We start from the raw sequence: 18,583 nt of genomic DNA on the forward strand, positions 1-18,583 counted from the left end.
TTTGATTTATGTGCTAGAAAGACATGTGAGCAGTACATGAGAATTTGAAATTCAGTTATGTTAGGTGGCTGGCAACTAGCTTGCGAGTAGGCCAACTAGCCAATGAGTCGACAAGCACTTTGACAGCTCATTTTTTTGTGACTCTTCCACTCATTCACCTACATTATATATACCCTCATTACCCACGAAATTGTAAAAAGAGTTTCTAAAAGAAAACCCTAAAAACACCATTTGAGAGTTAGTAATTGTGAGCCTACATGTTACTACACCAATCTCTTAGATTTTCTCTATTCTCTCCCCTCTCCAATTTCCATACCATGAAAGCAGCTTAACTCAAACTCAACTCATACACAATCTAAGTGTTGGATGTGACATGGAGCCTTAGGAAGCATTGGGTCTTTACCAATCTTTGGGGATGCAACCAATTAGAGTTGCAGGATTTGGAAAACTTGAGAAGAAACTAAGCTAAGAAGTCCGTTGGTAGCAACGACTTAGAGAGTCTAAATATAGCGGGTAGATTATGCTTGGAGAGTCTTCTTGTTCATCTTTATACTTTTGACTTCTCAGGCTGTGGAGAGGTTTTTTAGCCAGGTTCTCCAATTTTTCTCTTCAATAACACATCCAATGCTATCTTGTGTTTGCACCCTCTTTTCTCTACTACTCTTGTTTAATTGCTTTATTCAATTATGTATGTACATGCTTTAGTTAATAGCTTCGGTTGATTAATTTGCTAATCACATAAATTCCGCATTAATTGAGTTAAGCTTAAAATTAATCTAGCTGTAATAAAAATTTCGGGGGTTGTACTTGCACCTAGTAATTAGACTAGTGCACTTTCAGCATCATCCATCGCGTGGGGTGTAAAGGAAAATCTTGAATATCTTTAGGTTCAATCAGGTAGTAAAGCTCTGTGGATTTTAAACTAGAGGCTTCCCTCCATTTTGTGGTCAATAACAAAAATTAGGAAATCTAGATGACATTGCTCATCTATGTAGCACAAATACGTAGTACGACAAGGCTTTATGCTGGCAGACATCAACGGCCTTTTGCTGTCAGCACTAATAATTTGCGACAGCTTTTTGTGCTATTACGATGAACTCTAGCTATCATAGATAGCAATTTTTTTAGTGATGATACGTAATATGGTCACATGACATTTCTTAAAAAATTGTATACAACAATCAATTAATTAATATTTATTTTTAGGTATATATACTTTTTATATTTTGAATAAGCTACGTTTATTTTGAATTTAAAAAGTATATAACAACAAATAAACTAGACACCCATAAAAAGAGCTCAAATAAACAACATTCAACATCAAAATAGAATAATTGAATTAAAAAATGATTTTTTTTTCTTCCAGAATGAGTACTTGACACATTTGTGTCCACGTCAGGGATGTATCCATATCAAATACGTGCTCGACAGCAGTACGTTAGCAACTTTGTCGTGTTCGTGCTTCCTAGTTGCTTATCCTAGTGATACAATTGATCTAAAAAGACAAAGTCGAATTTGGGGCAATCAAATGGGAAAAATCAACCCCCCTGGGCCCTAGCCCTAGGTTTCTCCAATTGAATAAAATGGAAGCTGCCCCTTGGTGCCTTCGAATTTTCGATCAGGGTTTGGACTTTGGATTCAGTTCTAGACGGACGGCAGACGGTAACTAAGTGATACTGTTTAACCGTTTGTGGTTTGACTTTATACATATTCTACGATATCCTTTTGGGTTTTTTAATACTTCTCCTAAGCTAAGCAAGAATAGCATAAATCATAGTATACGGTAGTAGTTAACTATTTTTTTATTTTCAGATAGTACGCGCAATTTGATTATATAAAGAGTATTCGAGGGTTGTTTTCCTAAGCAGAGTACCCATTCTTATTACTTCTGCTTGTAAGAATTTGCCTTTGGAATACTTGAAAGGAGAAGAAGAACATGGCAGAAGCAGAGCCGAGTTTCAAGGACCCAAGATGGTCTCTTAAGGGCGTGACTGCTCTTGTCACTGGTGGAACCAAGGGCATTGGGTTAGCTTAGCCTTAGCCAGACATATATCTATGCCTCTCTTACTTGTTTTTTTTTTAACATTTCTTTCTAAATTCCAATTCTATTTGTTCATTTGAACTATTCATCAGGTATGCCATAGTGGAAGAGCTAGCTGCACTTGGAGCGGCAGTGCATATTTGTTCCAGGAACCAAACAGAGATCAATGAGAGGGTACAAGAATGGGAGAGTAAAGGGTTCAAAGTAAGTGGTTCAGTTTGTGACCTGACATCAAAAGCTCAGCGGGAGGAGCTGATTCAGACTGTGTCCTCTGTTTTTCATGGCAAGCTCAACATCCTCGTAAGCTTAGCACCTACAAACTCTTCTCTCTTTCTCATCCTCTTATTTTCTTCCCCCTCTAAGATTTTGGTTGATAGTCCTTAGATTTTACTTTAAATCATTATAATTAAATTTACAAACTTCCTTTTGTCCCAGAAACTTCTGCAAAAAGTAACAAGAGAAAACGGATAGTTTAAGATTTATGATGACATTCTGCTTATTACAATCCCCATAAATAAGGTTTAATTAATTTTTTGATAATTTTAATAGTTACAGCAGAGGAAACGGATAGTAACAAGAGAAAACGTATAGTCAAGGTTGATATTCTTCTAATTAAGACCAAGTATTATCTTGGTTAGCACCTAGACCGTATGAAACAAGTCTAAGCTAGACATGTTTCATACCTTTCAAATGATCAATGGAAAATCTCTTTCAGATGTCAATAAAAAAATTAAATAAGAAAAGAAAAATAAAATTTTGTCTCTTTAAGATTAACATAAACCACTTTATCATTCATTAGTGCTTTTATCCCTTTCATTTTTTCTCTTCCGCACAATCTTCTCCATTTTACCTAAAATGAAAGAACCAATTTTCCTCCAAATAGATAAGGTTTGTTTATTTATTTGATAATTTGAATAGTTACCAAAAAAATATATATATATTTTAACCCCAAAATATAATTTATATATTAAAAGATATAAACTAATTGAATTATAAAACTTTTAAAATAGTTATTTATTTATTTAAGAATTGGATAGTCAATGTTAATATTCTTCTAATTATTATGACCAATTATTATAATATAATATCGGTTAGCACCTGGACCGTATGAAACATGTCTAGGCTAGACACGTTTCATGTCTTAACTTCATTTTGGTTGCTATATAGAAAATCTATATTAAAAGACAACAAAATAATTTATTAAAAAAGGAAAAAGAAAAAATAAAAAAATAAAAAAATAAAATTTTCGCTCATTAAGGATAACATAAACCACTTTATCATTCGTGGATGCATGTTATCCCTTTCATTTTTTTTTTTCTACCGCACAATCTTCTCTATTTTACCTAAAATAAAAGAACCAATTTTCCTCCAAATAGATAAGGTTTATTTATTTATTTGATAATTTGAATAGTTACAACAAGAAGAAAGATTTTAACCCCAAAATATAATTTATATATTAAAGATGTCAACCAATTGAATTATAAGACTTTTAAAATGTTTATTTATTTATTTTTGGATAGTTAATATTAGGACCAATTATTATAATATTATATTGGTTAGCACCTGGACCGAATGAAACATATCTAGGCTAGACACGTTTCATGCCTTAACTTCATTTTGGTTGCTGTGTAGAAAATCTATTTAAAAGGCAACCAAAAAAAAAATTAAAGCAAGAAAAATAAAAAAAAGAAGCAAAATAAAATTTTCGCTCTTTAAGGTTTACATAAACCACTTTATCATTCGTTGGTGCATTTTATCCCTTTCATTTTTTTTTTCCTACCACACAATCTTCTCCATTTTATTTAAAATGTAAGAACCAATCTTCCTCCAAACCGCTCGTTAAAAGACTTTCCACCAATTTAGCGATTCAAAAAATTATTTTAAATAAGTTATATGAATCAATAAATAGGTCATATAACTAAAATTAGACAGAATTAATTTTATCAATCGTCACATAATGAACTAAAAGAATTTATCTCTATTTTAGAAGTAAATTTTTCTCGAAATAGAAAAAGTCCATTTTATTTATTTTCTGAATTTAACATGTCATGTTATTATAAAACTTTAAGTGACATTACATTACTTGTATTTATAAACTTAAATTTTTTTTTTTTTTTTTTTGAGAATGATAAACCTATAATTTTAATTATCGAATCGATCTTCAAATAAAAAGATCATCGCTATCACTGCTATTATCATTATTGCCATCATCACGATTAATTTACAGTTGACTTCGGCTACCACATCACCTTCACGTCGTCAATCACAGTTGCTGTCACTACCACGCTATCACAGCGCTATTGGTGGTTGTCACTACCACTATAAATAAAGCATTAGATTTGGACCAATTCATCCTACTCGTACCAAATGGTAGTAAGAAAAGAAGATAGGAAATTAAGGATGCATCCAAACGTCATTTTCAGCTTGTCCACTCCACTAGTAATGGGTATTTGTATTTTGTAAATCCGGAAATGCTACGACTTTTTTCATTTTCTTATTTTTCGGTAGAAAGATATGATATGATATGGTATGATATTAAATGGGAATAAGTTTAACAATGAATTTGGTTATAGTCTAAGATTATAATTCCACTCAATATTTTTTATTGGATGTAAATTTGAATAAATCCACCATTAGATTATTATGCGTGCCCAAAAGGAGCTGTTGGGCCCAACTCTGTTTTCGGCTTGTAATCTATTTGTTTTGTGGGTTTTTAGATTTTCTACAATGGGTGATCCTATGCCCGGCAACCCAAATACCCTTATTCCCTATCCTCTCAGAATTGTTCTCCCTATTTTTTCCAGAATGATCACTCTCTTTTCTCAATGTTTACTCAAAAATTGCCAACACCCTTTCTCAAATTCTCATCTCTTATTTATAGCCCAAGGCTAGTGGAAGGGTTATGATTGCTTTCATGGTAAGTGGGAGGAGAGGTCCAATGCTATTATCCTTAAATGGGTGTTTAGTTGGGAGTGGGAGGTGGTGAGAGTGGCATTGGACCTGGTTCCACCGCTGGGTGGACTGCCCGGCAGCGATACTCCCTAGGCTTCACCGAGCTCACTGGGACTCATCTCCTTGGGAGATTGCATTCCCCGACCAGGTAGGACTTCACTGTCGCAGTTCATGTTGTAACTGGTTTCGTAGTGATTCCCGGCTTTTTGGTGGGGTGACGAGGATCACCCGGGCCATGTTCGTGGCCCAATAAAGTGTGTATCCGCGCTTGATACTTTAGGGTTTGAGGTCCAACGAGTTCTGGGCTTTGTAATCGTGGCATTATTATGATGGGTATTGGGCTTACAGATAAGTAATGTACCGTACAATAGCTCCCCCTTGACTCATGCCCAGCCCTCGGGCATGAGTCAAGGATTAAAGTCAAGCGCTATCCTAGAGACTCAACGGAAAAGCATAGGGCAATTTAGAAGACTCATTAATGAGCTCCTAAAAAGGCGTGTGGTATGTGACCGCTGGTTCTCAATTGTCGTCATTGCCTGACGGTTCGTGAACCGAGACAACACGCGCGTGGCAGTTGATGTGGGGATTCGCCGGATTTCCCGCTTATCATTTATTAATCAGCGTTAACCTTTCCCCTCTTGGTTCCTATAAATAAGTCACTTCGAATCCTTCTTTCACTTTTACGATCTCCATTCTCTGAGTTTTCTCTCTACCGAGCATTCACCTGTGTGTTAATCCTTCAGCCCAAAATACCCCTCTCTCTTAGAGCCCAAAGTAAGTCTTCTACCTCTCTCTTTTATTTCAGTTTCTTTCTTCGATCTTGGAGTCTACGATGGGTTATGCTCACCTTCTAAACACTGAAACGTCCTTAGCCACCTTTAGGCAAACATTCAACATCCCTAAGGATGTGAATGTGGTGTACTGCCATGAGAGAGAAATTTCTCTCTATAGAGGTTCTAACACCGCTTTTTTTCCTTTAATGTCAATCTTGGAGGGTGGGGTTAGGTTCCCCGTGGATGCTTTCTTACTCGACAGCCTAAGGTTTTACAGTTTGTGTCCGAACCAACTCCCTCCCAATTTTTACCAGGTAGTTAGTTGCATTAGTAGGTTGAATAAAATATATAGTTTGAAATTGAACCATCACGATATAAACTATATGTACAGTCTGTGTGGGACTAAGGACACCAATTATTATTTGAAAGTCAGAGATACGCAGGTACGGCTAATTTCATGCTTGCCTGATTCTAACAGGAATTCTGCCGGGGAGTTCGTCCGGGTGTGCGGCAATGGGTTTGCTGATGACATCCCTTACCCCCTCTCGCGGCGTGAAGTTGGTTCGTACCGATTACTAATTCGTTTTTCCTTTCTTCCCTCCTTTTTTTTTTTTTATCTAGATACTAACTCACTATATTTCTTTGTTGCAAAGGGTAAAATATTTACCCCAGATCTCAGAGTGGTGAATGTAAGAGACCTGAATTTTGTGCTTAGGTCCGAGATATTCGTTCACACCGACGAGCAGCTCCGGGCATCGCACCTTATACTCGGCTGCATCCCCGTGTACAAGACTTGACAATCCTTCAGCCAAGCCCTTTTAGTAGATAGCCCATTACTGTCTTATATCGACGTCCGACACACCGATTTCCTCCCCCCCCTGGTTGACTACCGGTGAAGCCCAAGATCTCGGTCCTTTCTGCATAACTACTGAAGACCTTACCCTGGTCAAGGACGAGTTAGCCAAATGAGTTTCCCGGGATCTCAAAGAGCAGGGACACATTCCCGTCGAGGGGAACGAAGCCCAAGTCCAGGCAACCGAAGGAGAAGCAGCTAAGCCGATCGGCATTTTGGGCGCCAAATCCGGCCCCAAAGAAAATGGTGAAGTAGAGAAAGATGACCCTTGCTCGGTTTTTGCCCGGGGCTAGCCCCATGGCTCAACCTCAACTCCTCCAAGGAAAGGGGCAGGCTTTTCCCACTGGTGAAAGCCAAAAGAGGAAGTGAGATGCCAAGAAAACCATTCCCATCTTGGGTGACGCTCGACCGAAGACCCTGCCCCGTGTAAAAGGTGGGCCCAAGATCTAGGAGACAATGGGAATTACTCAACCAGCGGCCCAGATCGAGACCAATATGGCATCTTCATCCTAGCCCGAGGTTGGTTGGCAGCCCATCCTTAGATTGGGCAACAAACCTTTGCCGGCGACCGCCAACGTTCAGTTGTGGCATCTTCATCCCAGCTTGAGGATGCTCACTTCTTCTCGGATGGTGACGACGAATCACTTACTAGGCGGCTGCAGTGGCACACCATCACGGTAATTTCCTGTCTCCTCTTTTTCATAAGTTTCAATACTTAGGTATTTTTTAGTCTCATCACTCTATTATAGTTACATCCTCAAGCCGCGCAGTTGACTTGTGTCATTGATGGGAGACTAAAAGAGGCAGTCGAGGTCATTGATTGGGAGAAGGCGCTGAAGGCTGTTGCCGAGACTATGGCCAAGGAGAAAGGCGAAGCTGCCGATGCTTCTGAAAGAAAAGCAATAGATTCTGAAAAAGCCCGATTGGCGGTAGAGAAGAAGCTAACAGATATGGTGACCAAATTAGGAGAGACCGAGCTCAAACTTACAACGGCAGATAGCCTAAATTTGGCCTAAGCTGACCATATTGCTGGCTTAAAAGATGCTCTTGAGGCCTGCGAGGTTAAATGGTATAACACAGGCTTCACAGAGACAGAAAATTCTGTGGAGCCTATTATCCATGAAGCCCGGCATCATGAGTTTGGGGAGGGGTGGTTAGCTGCCGCCCTTCAAGCAATGGGAGTGGCTGAGGATTCTCCGTTGTGGAATCTCGAGAAGATTCCCTATCCAGCCCCTCTTCCCCCCATTCAGAGTCGAGCCGGTGCTGAAGATGGGGAGGATATGCCAAGCATGAGGGATCTTGTGCGGGCGATTGATTCCCATGTAGAAATGGTCGACTTGGAGGTCACAAGTAATATTCGTACCGGAGCCGAGGATGTTCAAAACCAGACCCCCTTACAGCTCAGTCAGCCAAGGATATACCTGGGCAACATGCTGCTCAGACTCCACCTACTGACCCTACTGCGTGAAGACTTTTAATTCTTTTTAGTTTTTTATTTTTTTTTTAATTTTTTGCTGGTTTTATGCTTGGTAGGCCTAGATCGCCGGGTTGTGGTGATAAAACAATTTCTTTAACCTTTTGATGGTTTTAATTAATCTCATTGAGATGGAAACTTGTGTGCTTTACTCCTTCTCCCCTCTCCCTACCTTTAAATACATCCATGCTTGTTTGATAACTGCTGAGTTTGCACATGATTATGGTTAAGTTGCTCATCATACCTTACTTTCTCACTCCTGGTGGCTGGGAACCCATATGAGGTTTCGCTCCGTTCCATTCATAACACCCATTTGTATGGTAATAAAGATTGTATCGTGAGCAGTTTTCTATCCTTAGGATATTCCGGCTTAGGGTTTTTATCTATTCGGTGATGAAGATTGAACTGATGAGAAGTTTCTTAAAGTTTCCACCTGCTCGGTGATGAAGACCGAACCGAGGACAGGTTTCTGTCCATAGAATATTATAGCTTAAGGTTTCCACCCGCTCGGTGATGAAGATCGAACTGAGGATAGGTTTTTGTCCTTAATATATTATAGCTTAAGGTTTCCACCTGCTTAGTGATGAAGATCTAACCGAGGACAGGTTTCTGTCCTTAGAATATAATAGCTTAAGGTTTTCACCTGTTCAGTGATGAAGATCGAACTGAGGACAGGTTTCTGTCCTTAGAATATTACAGCTTAAAGTTTCCACCTGCTCGGTGATGAAGATCTAGCCAAGGGCAGATTTCTGTCCTTAGAATATTACAGCTTAAGGTTTCCACCTGCTCGGTGATGAAGATCTAACCAAGGACAAGTTTCTGTCCTTAAAATAGAACGAGTTGCCTTAGCCTACTCAACTTTCTCCGTATTTTTTGACTGACAGTAATAAATTAACAGCAATGGAGTTAAATGCATCTGCATGAATAAATACTATCATACTAACACATAAAACATATATGCACGATTACATTCAATTTGCACCCTGGTGTACAACCGATCAGTGATAAATTTTCTTTAAGTTGTGAACATTCCATGGCCGAGGAAGCGATATTTCCTCCAAATCTTCCAAGTAGTATGCTTTTGCACCTGCAATGGCGGTCACTCTATAGGGCCCTTTCTAGGACGGGGCTAGTTTCCCTGCATTGATGTCTCGTGTATTCCCAACAATCTTAAGAAGCACTAGATCTCCCGCGGTAAACTCCCTTCTCCTCACACTTCTGTTGTACCTTCGGGCGAGCTTCTGCTGATACTCTGCTAGCCGAATTTTCGCCGCTTCACGGTGCTCCTCCAACAAGTTTAGCTGTCCGAACATCAATTTTTCATTCTCGGCTGGAGCGAATCTTGTGACTTGGGCACTGCACAGGTTTACCTCAGTCGGAATGATAGCCTCTGCTCCGAAAGTTAGAGAAAATGGTGTCCTCCCATGGACGCTTGGCAGTTCCTCGGCCCATTTACCTTTGGCGCCCTCCAACCTTTTCTTCAATCCGTTAACGATGACCTTATTAGTGGATTTAGCTTGGCCGTTACTCTGCGGGTATGCCGGGGTAGAATACTGGTTCCTAATGCCATGGTTGCTACAGAATTCGCGAAAAGTTTTGCTGTCGAACTGTAGCCCATTGTCCGACACGAGAGACTCTCGCACCCCAAATCTCGTTATAATGCTTCTCCATACGAGCTTCTTAACATCAACATCTCGGATGTTTGCCAGCGCCTCCGCTTCTGCCCACTTTGTGAAGTAATCCAGTGCTACCAATACAAATCTTCAGTTGCCCATTGCCCGAGGAAAAGGTCCAACTATGTCCAACCCCTACTGAGCGAAAGGCCACGGGCTACTAACAGGATTCAGGTTCCCAGTAGGTTGGTGGTTCGTTGGGGCGTGCCTTTGACATTGCTCGTACCTCCGTGCATATTCGATGGCGTCCTTCCGCATTTATGGCCACCAAAATCCCTGAGTCATTGCTTGGTGAGCCAATAAATGTCCACCAACGTGACTACCGCACACGCCTTCATGCAATTTGGCCAACAGTTCTTCAGTCATGCTAGGGTGCAAAAATTGCAGGTACGAGCCCTTAAAAGACTTTCGATATAACTTCCGATCTGTAGATAGCCAGTACTGAGAAGCATTCCATCGCACTCTGGCCGCCTCCTATTCGTCCTTCGGCACTTGATTCTCGGCTAAAAATTCAACTATAGGATCCATCCAGCACTTCCCGGCAGTGGTAACTTGTGAAACTCCCATCCTCGCGCTAATGCTCGGTTCAGCCACCAATTCCACCCTGATTAATCAGGGCACATCATTAGCTATTGATGATGCTAACGTGGCCAGGGAATTGGCGTGACGGCTCTACCTTCTGGCAACTTGTTCCACTTTCACACTTGAGAAGTAGCCCATAGTCTGCTTCACTACTCGTAGATACTCAACCATCCAGGGATCCTTGGCCTCAAAACTCCCCTGCACTTGGTTAACTACCAGCCGGGAATCCGAGTAGATTTCCACCTCCTTGGCTCCCAAGTCTTAGACAACTCTCAGTCTGGCCAGCAGAGCCTCATACTCAGCCTCATTATTAGAGGCTCTAAAGCATAATCTAAACGAATGTTCCAGCTTTATTCCTTCTGGGGTAATGACCACAATTGCAGCTCCTTCTCTTGCTGCATTGGAAGCACCATCCACAAATACCTTCCACGGGTTGGTCCCTATAAGGCAGACCATCTCTGCACTTTTCGGCAAAAACTCAACAATGAAGTCTACGAGTACTTGGCCCTTCACCGAGTTCCTCGGCCTGTATTTAATGTCAAAAGAACCTAGCCAAGTCCCCCACTTTAGCTATCCTCCTCGTAAAGTCAGATCTCCTCAGCAATGACTGTAGAAGATACTCAGTTAGAACGTGGACGATGTGAGCCAGAAAATAATGGGGCAATTTTCGGGTAGAGTGCACAAGTGCTAGCACCAATTTCTCCAATGTCAAATACCTCGTCTCGGCATCAACAAATGTTTTGCTTATGTAGTAAATTGGTAGCTGAACACCATTATCCTTCAGCAGCACTATGCTCACGGCATGCTCAGATACCAAGAGATACATATACAAATCATCTCCGGGTTCTGGGGCTGTCAACATTAGCGCCCGCCCAAGATAGTCCTTAAGGTCTTGGAAGGCCTTATCACATTCTTTGTCCCACTGGAACCCCTTCCACTTCTTCAAAAGCTGATAAAATGGTTGGCACTGATCAGCGAACTTGGAAATAAATCAGTTAAGAGAAACCAGCATACCGGTCAATTTTTGAACCTCTTTCAGATTGCTCGGCGGTTTAAGATGTTTCACGGCTTCAATTTGATCGGGGTTAATCTCGATTCCCCGTTTGGTGATTAAATAGCCCAAGAACTTGTCGACCCCTACTCCAAAAGCGCATTTATCGGCATTGAGACGCAGCTGGTGTCGTTGGAGTATTTCAAATACTTCTTTAAGGTCGTCAATATGTTGCCCTGCCTGCTTGTCTTTTATCACCATGTCATCAATGTATATCTCGACTGTACGCCCAATCTTATCCCTAAACATCCTCATCATCATTCGTTGATAAGTGGCTCCCGCGCTTTTCAATCTGAACGGCATCACTATGTAATGATAATTAGCATCAGGCGTTATGAATGCAGTCTTTTCCTGATCCTCGGTGGCTAGGGCAATTTGGTGATAACCCTGGAAAGCATCCAGAAAGCTCATCCTTGGGTGCCCGTACGTTGCATCTACCAATTGATCAATCTTCGGCAATGGGAACGGATCCTTTGGGAATGCTCAGTTTAAATCACTAAAGTTAACACAGACCCTCTATTTACCGTTCTTCTTCCTTACTACCACAGCGTTCGCAAACCATTCTGGAAAGAACGTTTCTTTTATGGCCCCGGCTTCCTTCAACTTCCCAACCTCTTGTCTAACGGCTTCGACATGCTCTTTAGCTAATCTCCTCGGCCTCTGCTTCTTAGAAGGGTATAAAGGATCCACATTAAGCTTGTGAACTATAAATTCGAGACCAACCCCAGGCACCTCATATGAATTCAAAGCAAATACGTCCACGTTTTGTACAAAAAAAAGCAACAACTCCACCTTCTCTTTGTCCTTTAAGCTTGCCCCTATCAGAAAACTTCTTTCACAATCCGACAGAATCTTCACTTTCACCAGGTCCTCGGCACAGCTGGCCCTTACTTCCTCTTGGGGTTGCTGTAGTTGCTATAAGGGGGTTTTCTTGATGGGCTCCTTTTGCGTGGTTTCTCAGCTAGCTACGGCCACTAGGCATTGTCTAGCTACGTGTTGATTGCCCCTTATCACTGCGATTCCATCCTCGATGCGAAACTTGACCTTTACATGCAGGATGGAAGGTACGGCCTTCATGTCATGAATCCATGGCCTTTCGAGGATTGTAGTGTACGGTGAGAAAGAAGTGACCACTATGAACATTACAGTTACCTCCTTACCCTCCATACTGACAGGGAGTGAAATCTGCCCTTCTAGAATTACCATATGGCCGTCAAACCCCATCAATGGTGTATCATACTTGGATAAATCTTTCTTCTTCAGCCCGAGGCCTCTGTACAAGTCGGGGTACATCACATCCGCACCGCTCCCCTGATCTATCATTATCCTTTTTACTACGAAACCTCTTATGCGGGCTATGACTACCAAAGCATCATCGTGCGGCTGAATGGTGTTTCCCATATCATATCATCAAAAGCAATGGGTTGTTTAGTGTACCTCAGCTTCTTCCCAGGAGAATGATCACTCGCACAACTTTCTACCGGTACCATGGCCAATATCCCCCTTGTCCTAGACGTTAGAGCGCCCTTTGGAACTGCATGGATGACTTTTATCACTCCCAAAGGAGGTGGGAGAGGATTCCCGCTCAACCAATCCGCCTGCCCGGACTCTTGATTCCTCGTTGCTTCCACGAACTCTTTCAGATGCCCCGCTTTCACCAACTGTTCCAGATGGTCTTTCAATACCTTACACTGCTCGGTGTTGTGCCCTCTATCTTTGTGGTATGTACAAAACAAATTCTGGTTTCTTCTCAATGGGTCGCCCCTATCTTATTTGGCCACCTAAAGTACAACTCGTTTTTTATTTGATAGACAATCATATGTATCGGTTCCTTGAAGGTTACATTCACTTCTCCCATTCCTTGCCCTGGCTCTTGAATCCTCAGATCCTTCCGGGGTTTGGGTTGGAAACCGATATTCTAAGGATGATTTATGACCGGGGCCTTCCCCTTGCTTTGCAACCGATCATCTTCCAACCGCTTATACTCCTCGATACGCCTCATCAACTGCCTTATATCCTCGGGAGGCCTTCTCATCAATGATTCCCTCAGCCCAGATTCCTCGAGCAACCCCATTCTAAAAGTGCTCATCACAATCTTTTCATTGCCTCTGCCGATCTCGTTATACAACTCCCAATACCGGTTAGCATAGTTGCAAAGGGTCTCCCCAGCCCCCATTTTCATTGACAGTAACGCGTCTACGGGCTACGGAACTCGGCTGCAAGTCATGAATCGTACACCAAATTTTTGGATTAATTCGAAAAAACTGTGGGTCGATCCCTTCCTCAATCCGTTGAACCATCTCAAAGCAATGGGGCTAAAGCTCGAAAGGAAGACTTTACACATCAATGCGTCATTTTGAGCGTGCAAGGACATCATTTGAATGTAGTGGCTTACATGTTCTACCGGGTCTATCTTTCCATTGTAGGAGTTGAACAGCGGCCGTATGAATCTGCTCGGCATCAGTGCGCTTTCAATATCTCACAAGAATGGCGATCGGGAAGCTTGGCGTAACGCCTGGCTCATTGCATCCATAGCCACATTTCGAGGTCGTCCCTCATCCAGGGAAGTCAAATCGTGGTTCGCATACTCCCATGAACGATCGCAGTACCGATGAGACCGGGATTGATGGGACCCTGCCGCACTAGCCGACCTTTCTCTTCGCTCCCCATGGTCCCTTCTCCGATGTCTGCCCCTTGCTTCCAACTCCAAATCCCTCACCATCCCATGTAGACGCTCGAGCTCCTAATCTCTCCACTCAAGCTCCTGGTCTCTTCTATCGAAGCGGTTGTGCCCTGAGGCATCGGATACTGTCTAGAGAGTTTGAAACTATCCCTCTCTGAGCCCGGACTCCTCTACTTCCTCATGCCGCCTGTCTTCTTGCCTTTTCTGCCTTCTTTCTCGCCATGTAGACCCCTACGATGACCCTCTCGAGCCATTTTCAGCATAACTTCCTAGTCAACTTCCATACATTTTCTTGTGCACGCCTCAATAGAACCACAGCTACGTAGGAGATTCCCACAGACGGCGCCAATTGTGCGTGCCCAAAAGGAGCTGTTGGGGCCAACTCTGTTTTGGGCTCACAATCTATTTGTTTTGTGGGCTTTTGGATTTACCACAATGGGTGGTCCTATGCCCAGCAGCCCAAATACCCTTATTCGCTGTCCTCTCAAAATTGTTCTCCCTATTTTTTCTAGAATGATCACTCTCTTTTCTCAATGTTCACTCATAAATTGCCAACCCCCTTTCTCAAATTCCCATCTCTTATTTATAGCCCAAGTGGAAGGGTTATGATTGCTTTCCTAGTAAATGGGAGGAGAGGTCCAATGCTATTACCCTTAAGTGGGTGTTTAGTTGGGAGTGGGAGGTGGTGAGAGTGGCATTGGAACTAGTTCCACCGCTAGGTGGACTGCCCGGCAGCGATACTCCCTAGGCTTCACCAAGCTCACTGGGACTCATCTCCTCGAGAGATTGCATTCCCCGACCAGGTAGGACTTCACTGTCGCGGTTCATGTTGTAACTAGCTTCATAGTGATTCCCGACTTTTTGGTGGGGTGACGAGGATCATCCGGGCCATGTTTGTGGCCCAATAGAGTGTGTATTCGCACTTGATACTTTAGGGTTTGAGGTCCAACGAGTTATGGGCTCTGTAATCATGGCATTATTATGATGGGCTTCTTGGGTATTGGGCTTACAGAGGAGTAATGTACCATACAATTATGGTTTTAAAAACAAAACTAGACCAGTTGATTGAACCAGTTTAATAAAAAACCGTGCACCAATCTGGTTCGATAAAACCCCTAAAACTAGCTAGAACAAGTCAAAAATCGAGAATCGGGAGCAAAAATAGTTCATTAATCATACCGGTTTTTAAAACCATGCATTAGATTACATTTTTATCTTATATACTTCATGCTTGCGAAATTTCTAAAATATCAAATTTTTAAATTTTAAGTTTTTTAGTCTAAACTTATGCAAAAAAATAATAATAAAAAAACTTATGGATCGAATAGTAAATAACATATGATTGGCATGAAATTTGATATATGTGTCAAGAACATAAAGAACATGCAATCAAACAATTAGAATTTCAAAGTATGTAGTCATGTTAATTGTTTAGCAGTAGTTGTAACTTTAGACTACAATCAAGTTTGTAGCTAAATATTGTCCAAATTAGGAGAAAATAGCAAGTGGCATAGCCACTACAAAGTTTAATCTGCAACTTTCTCATAGGAGTAGTTGATTGAGTAGAGCTTAGTGCTAGTTAATTGAGTATAGTGCTAGTGCTTGGTGCTGAGTGTGTTAGTGATTGCTGGAGTTGTTAGTTAAGAAGTTAGTTAGGATGCCAGGTGTATACAGCAATTAGGATGGCAGAGCTAATGATTGTAACTATTTTGTAACTGCCTGAATTGTACTGAATTGTATATAAAGTGGAGATATGAGAATTGAAGGATAGGCAGAAATAATACAAACACATTCTTTGTTTCCTTTTCTCTCTAATCTTTCTAATCTCTCGAATCCTCCATTCTCATTCCCTCGAAGAACTATAGAATACACTCATCACCACTAAGTTGATTCTTATCACTTTCACACTATAGAAAGGGGTGCAGTCGATTTATGGCCCAAATTCAACATAAAGATTACGGGAAATTTTTGAGTATCTCTCTTTGATTACACATCCTCTCATACAAAGGTGGACCCATATAAGAACCTTGCACAAAAGACTCACGTTTATGTAAGAGAAGAGGAGGGTGTGATCCACTAGATATATTGAAGAATATTTTGAGAGCGGTTAAACTTGATACCCAAAAACTGTTTTACATACACCTCTAAAAGCAACTAAAGTCATAATTTCTAACTGTGTAAAATAGTTTGTATGTAATAAACAGTTAAACATTACTCTTTTGAGAGATTACACAGTAGAAATTATAATTACCCTAAAAATGATTAATCATGGAATAATAGAGAGATGCAAATTGGGTAAGATGAGTCGAAGTAATCCGAATAGGATTCTCACGCAAAAAATAAAAAACAAAAAGAAGAAGAAGAAGAAGAAGAAAAAAGTATGAACTTATGCATTGAAGACTAGCATGCCAAATCAACATATCTTCGAAGGATGGTGTTTGTTTTTATAACTTGAAAGCGTGACTTTAAATCATGTTTTCAGTTATAAATCATAATGTGTGCAAAAAAACCATCTTAAAATGAAAAACTAATACAATTAGAGATGGATTAGATCACAGAGTCATGCTTTTGGAAGACGTAGTAATTAACAAAACTACAATATTTCCTTTCTGACTTAAGTGCTTAAGCTTCTACTGGACCTGTAGCAGCAAATGCAATTTTAAGCTCCTAGATTATAATTTCTTCTTTTATCTTTCATTGAAATCAGATTGCTTTATGGTGTCTATGCTCTTCTAAAGCTGATTTTTCTGCTTTAGGTAAACAATGCCGGAAAAGTGACACTCAAGGAAGCTACAGGATATACGGAAGAAGATTACTCGACTATAATGAATACCAATGTTGAGGCTCCCTACAATCTTTCTCAACTTGCACACCCCCTTTTGAAGGAATCAGGAGCAGGAAATATTGTATTCATATCCTCTATCGCTGGAGTGATAGCTCTACCTAAACTTTCTAGCTATGCAGCATCCAAAGGCACGTTATTTGTCACTAAAATAAAATATTCTCGCTGTCAATAACTATTCTAAATTAACTAACCTTGTTGATTTTCAGGAGCAATCAACCAAATAACAAAGAACTTGGCATGTGAATGGGCAAAGGACAATATTCGAGTAAACACTGTCGCACCATGGGGTGTCAAAACCCACATTTTGCCAGCCGTAAGATCTTCCATCCCTGCGTCTCAATATGAATTTCATAGTTGTGTTCCATGTTTTGCTCAAAGAAAAAAGTTGTGTTCCATGTTATTATTTTTCAGATGACTACTCAAAATGGAAATTGTTAGAATTGTGTAGTTAAATAATTAAATTTACCATATTTTAATGAATTAAACTTTTAGGAGAATCGTTAATTTAACATGGTACAAGAGGTTCTGAATTCGATCTCTATCTCCTCTATTTTACCTCTCATTTAAAATCTCACATATTGGTTGTTAATTTTAACATAAATGTTAGTGGTTCGTCCTAGTTCTAGAGTTTGTCATTTTTCAAAATATATACCAAGTATTACGAATTATTAATAACATTTCAAAAACCATTTTTCCTCAGGATGTTGCTCATGCTGAGGATTTTGTCAAGTTACTCGCACGAACTCCACTGGGTCGTATTGCAGAGCCTAATGAGATTTCATCAGTGGTGGCGTTTCTTTGCCTTCCCGCCGCTTCATATATCACCGGGCAAGTAATTTGTGTCGACGGAGGATACACAGTGACTGGTTTCTAGCCAATTCATACGTGATTTTTCATAATCTTCTATTGTGCCAATCCATCGAGTTTGTTTTCAGCTTAATTTACGTATAAAAATAAGCTTCTCATAAAAGTATAATAAGAAATCAGGGGGAAAATCTTCCTCTAATTAATGTGATGTTTTATGTTGTGGGGATCAAACTTTTAACATCTTTGTGGTGAATGACGTACACCGTTTAGATCCTTTATTTTTGGGAATGATCTCTGTCGGTAGTCATGTTCTAATGTTTATTCCATGTTAAGCAGCTGCAGGGGGCAAATATGGTGCATGCCAAAAAAAAATATAGGAAAATAAGCACTTTATGTGTAGATATTAGAGAACTGAGGTGGCAAAAAAATTGGTGATATAAATTCAGAAATATTCTTTTGGGTAAATTATTTTTTAAACTTAATATCTTAGGGATTGTTTCCCTATCTTTTCAAAAGCTATAAGTTAAACCTAGTAGTTTAAGATAGTTACAAATTAAATCTTATAGTTTCATTAATTTCAAACAAATTTTTACTTTTAAAATCATTACAATTTATGCCTTGTATTTTTCAAGTTTGATTGAGAGGTCTAAATGATACAATTATTAAAGTTTGGGGTTCAATTCAAAACTCAAAACGCTATAGGATTTAATTTGAAACAACTGTGTGGGTTCCAGTTAGCTTAACTGGTAAAGTCTTTAATGGTTAAATAAAAGATCTGGAGTTCAGTCCCTGCCTGCACCAAAAAGTAATTGATATCTTGGTTTGATGATAAAAGAATTATCATCAGAA

The 18,583-nt window shown here is 40.3% G+C and overlaps 1 protein-coding gene across 1 annotated transcript; it reads left to right on the forward strand.

Moving 5' to 3' along the window:
* Positions 1 to 1,517: 1,517 nt before the first annotated feature.
* Positions 1,518 to 18,022, forward strand: LOC142609871 (tropinone reductase homolog). The gene is made up of 6 exons (XM_075781594.1): positions 1,518 to 1,662; positions 1,813 to 2,025; positions 2,134 to 2,341; positions 16,839 to 17,055; positions 17,134 to 17,240; positions 17,628 to 18,022. The coding sequence occupies exons 2-6, from the start codon at positions 1,937 to 1,939 to the stop codon at positions 17,799 to 17,801; spliced, it is 795 nt and encodes a 264-aa protein (XP_075637709.1). The 5' UTR covers positions 1,518 to 1,662; positions 1,813 to 1,936; the 3' UTR covers positions 17,802 to 18,022.
* Positions 18,023 to 18,583: the final 561 nt, after the last annotated feature.

The sequence above is a fragment of the Castanea sativa genome, chromosome 9 (assembly GCF_040712315.1).
Source record: "Castanea sativa cultivar Marrone di Chiusa Pesio chromosome 9, ASM4071231v1".
NCBI classification, from domain to species: Eukaryota; Viridiplantae; Streptophyta; class Magnoliopsida; order Fagales; family Fagaceae; genus Castanea; species Castanea sativa.

Bases quoted from the DNA above. Each gene is read 5' to 3' on its own strand.
- LOC142609871 (XM_075781594.1), top strand. From the start codon at position 1,937: ATGGCAGAAGCAGAGCCGAGTTTCAAGGACCCAAGATGGTCTCTTAAG. The intron at 2,026-2,133 runs GTTAGCTTAGCC...ACTATTCATCAG, and splicing joins GGTGGAACCAAGGGCATTGG to GTATGCCATAGTGGAAGAGC. The intron at 2,342-16,838 runs GTAAGCTTAGCA...TTTCTGCTTTAG, and splicing joins ATGGCAAGCTCAACATCCTC to GTAAACAATGCCGGAAAAGT.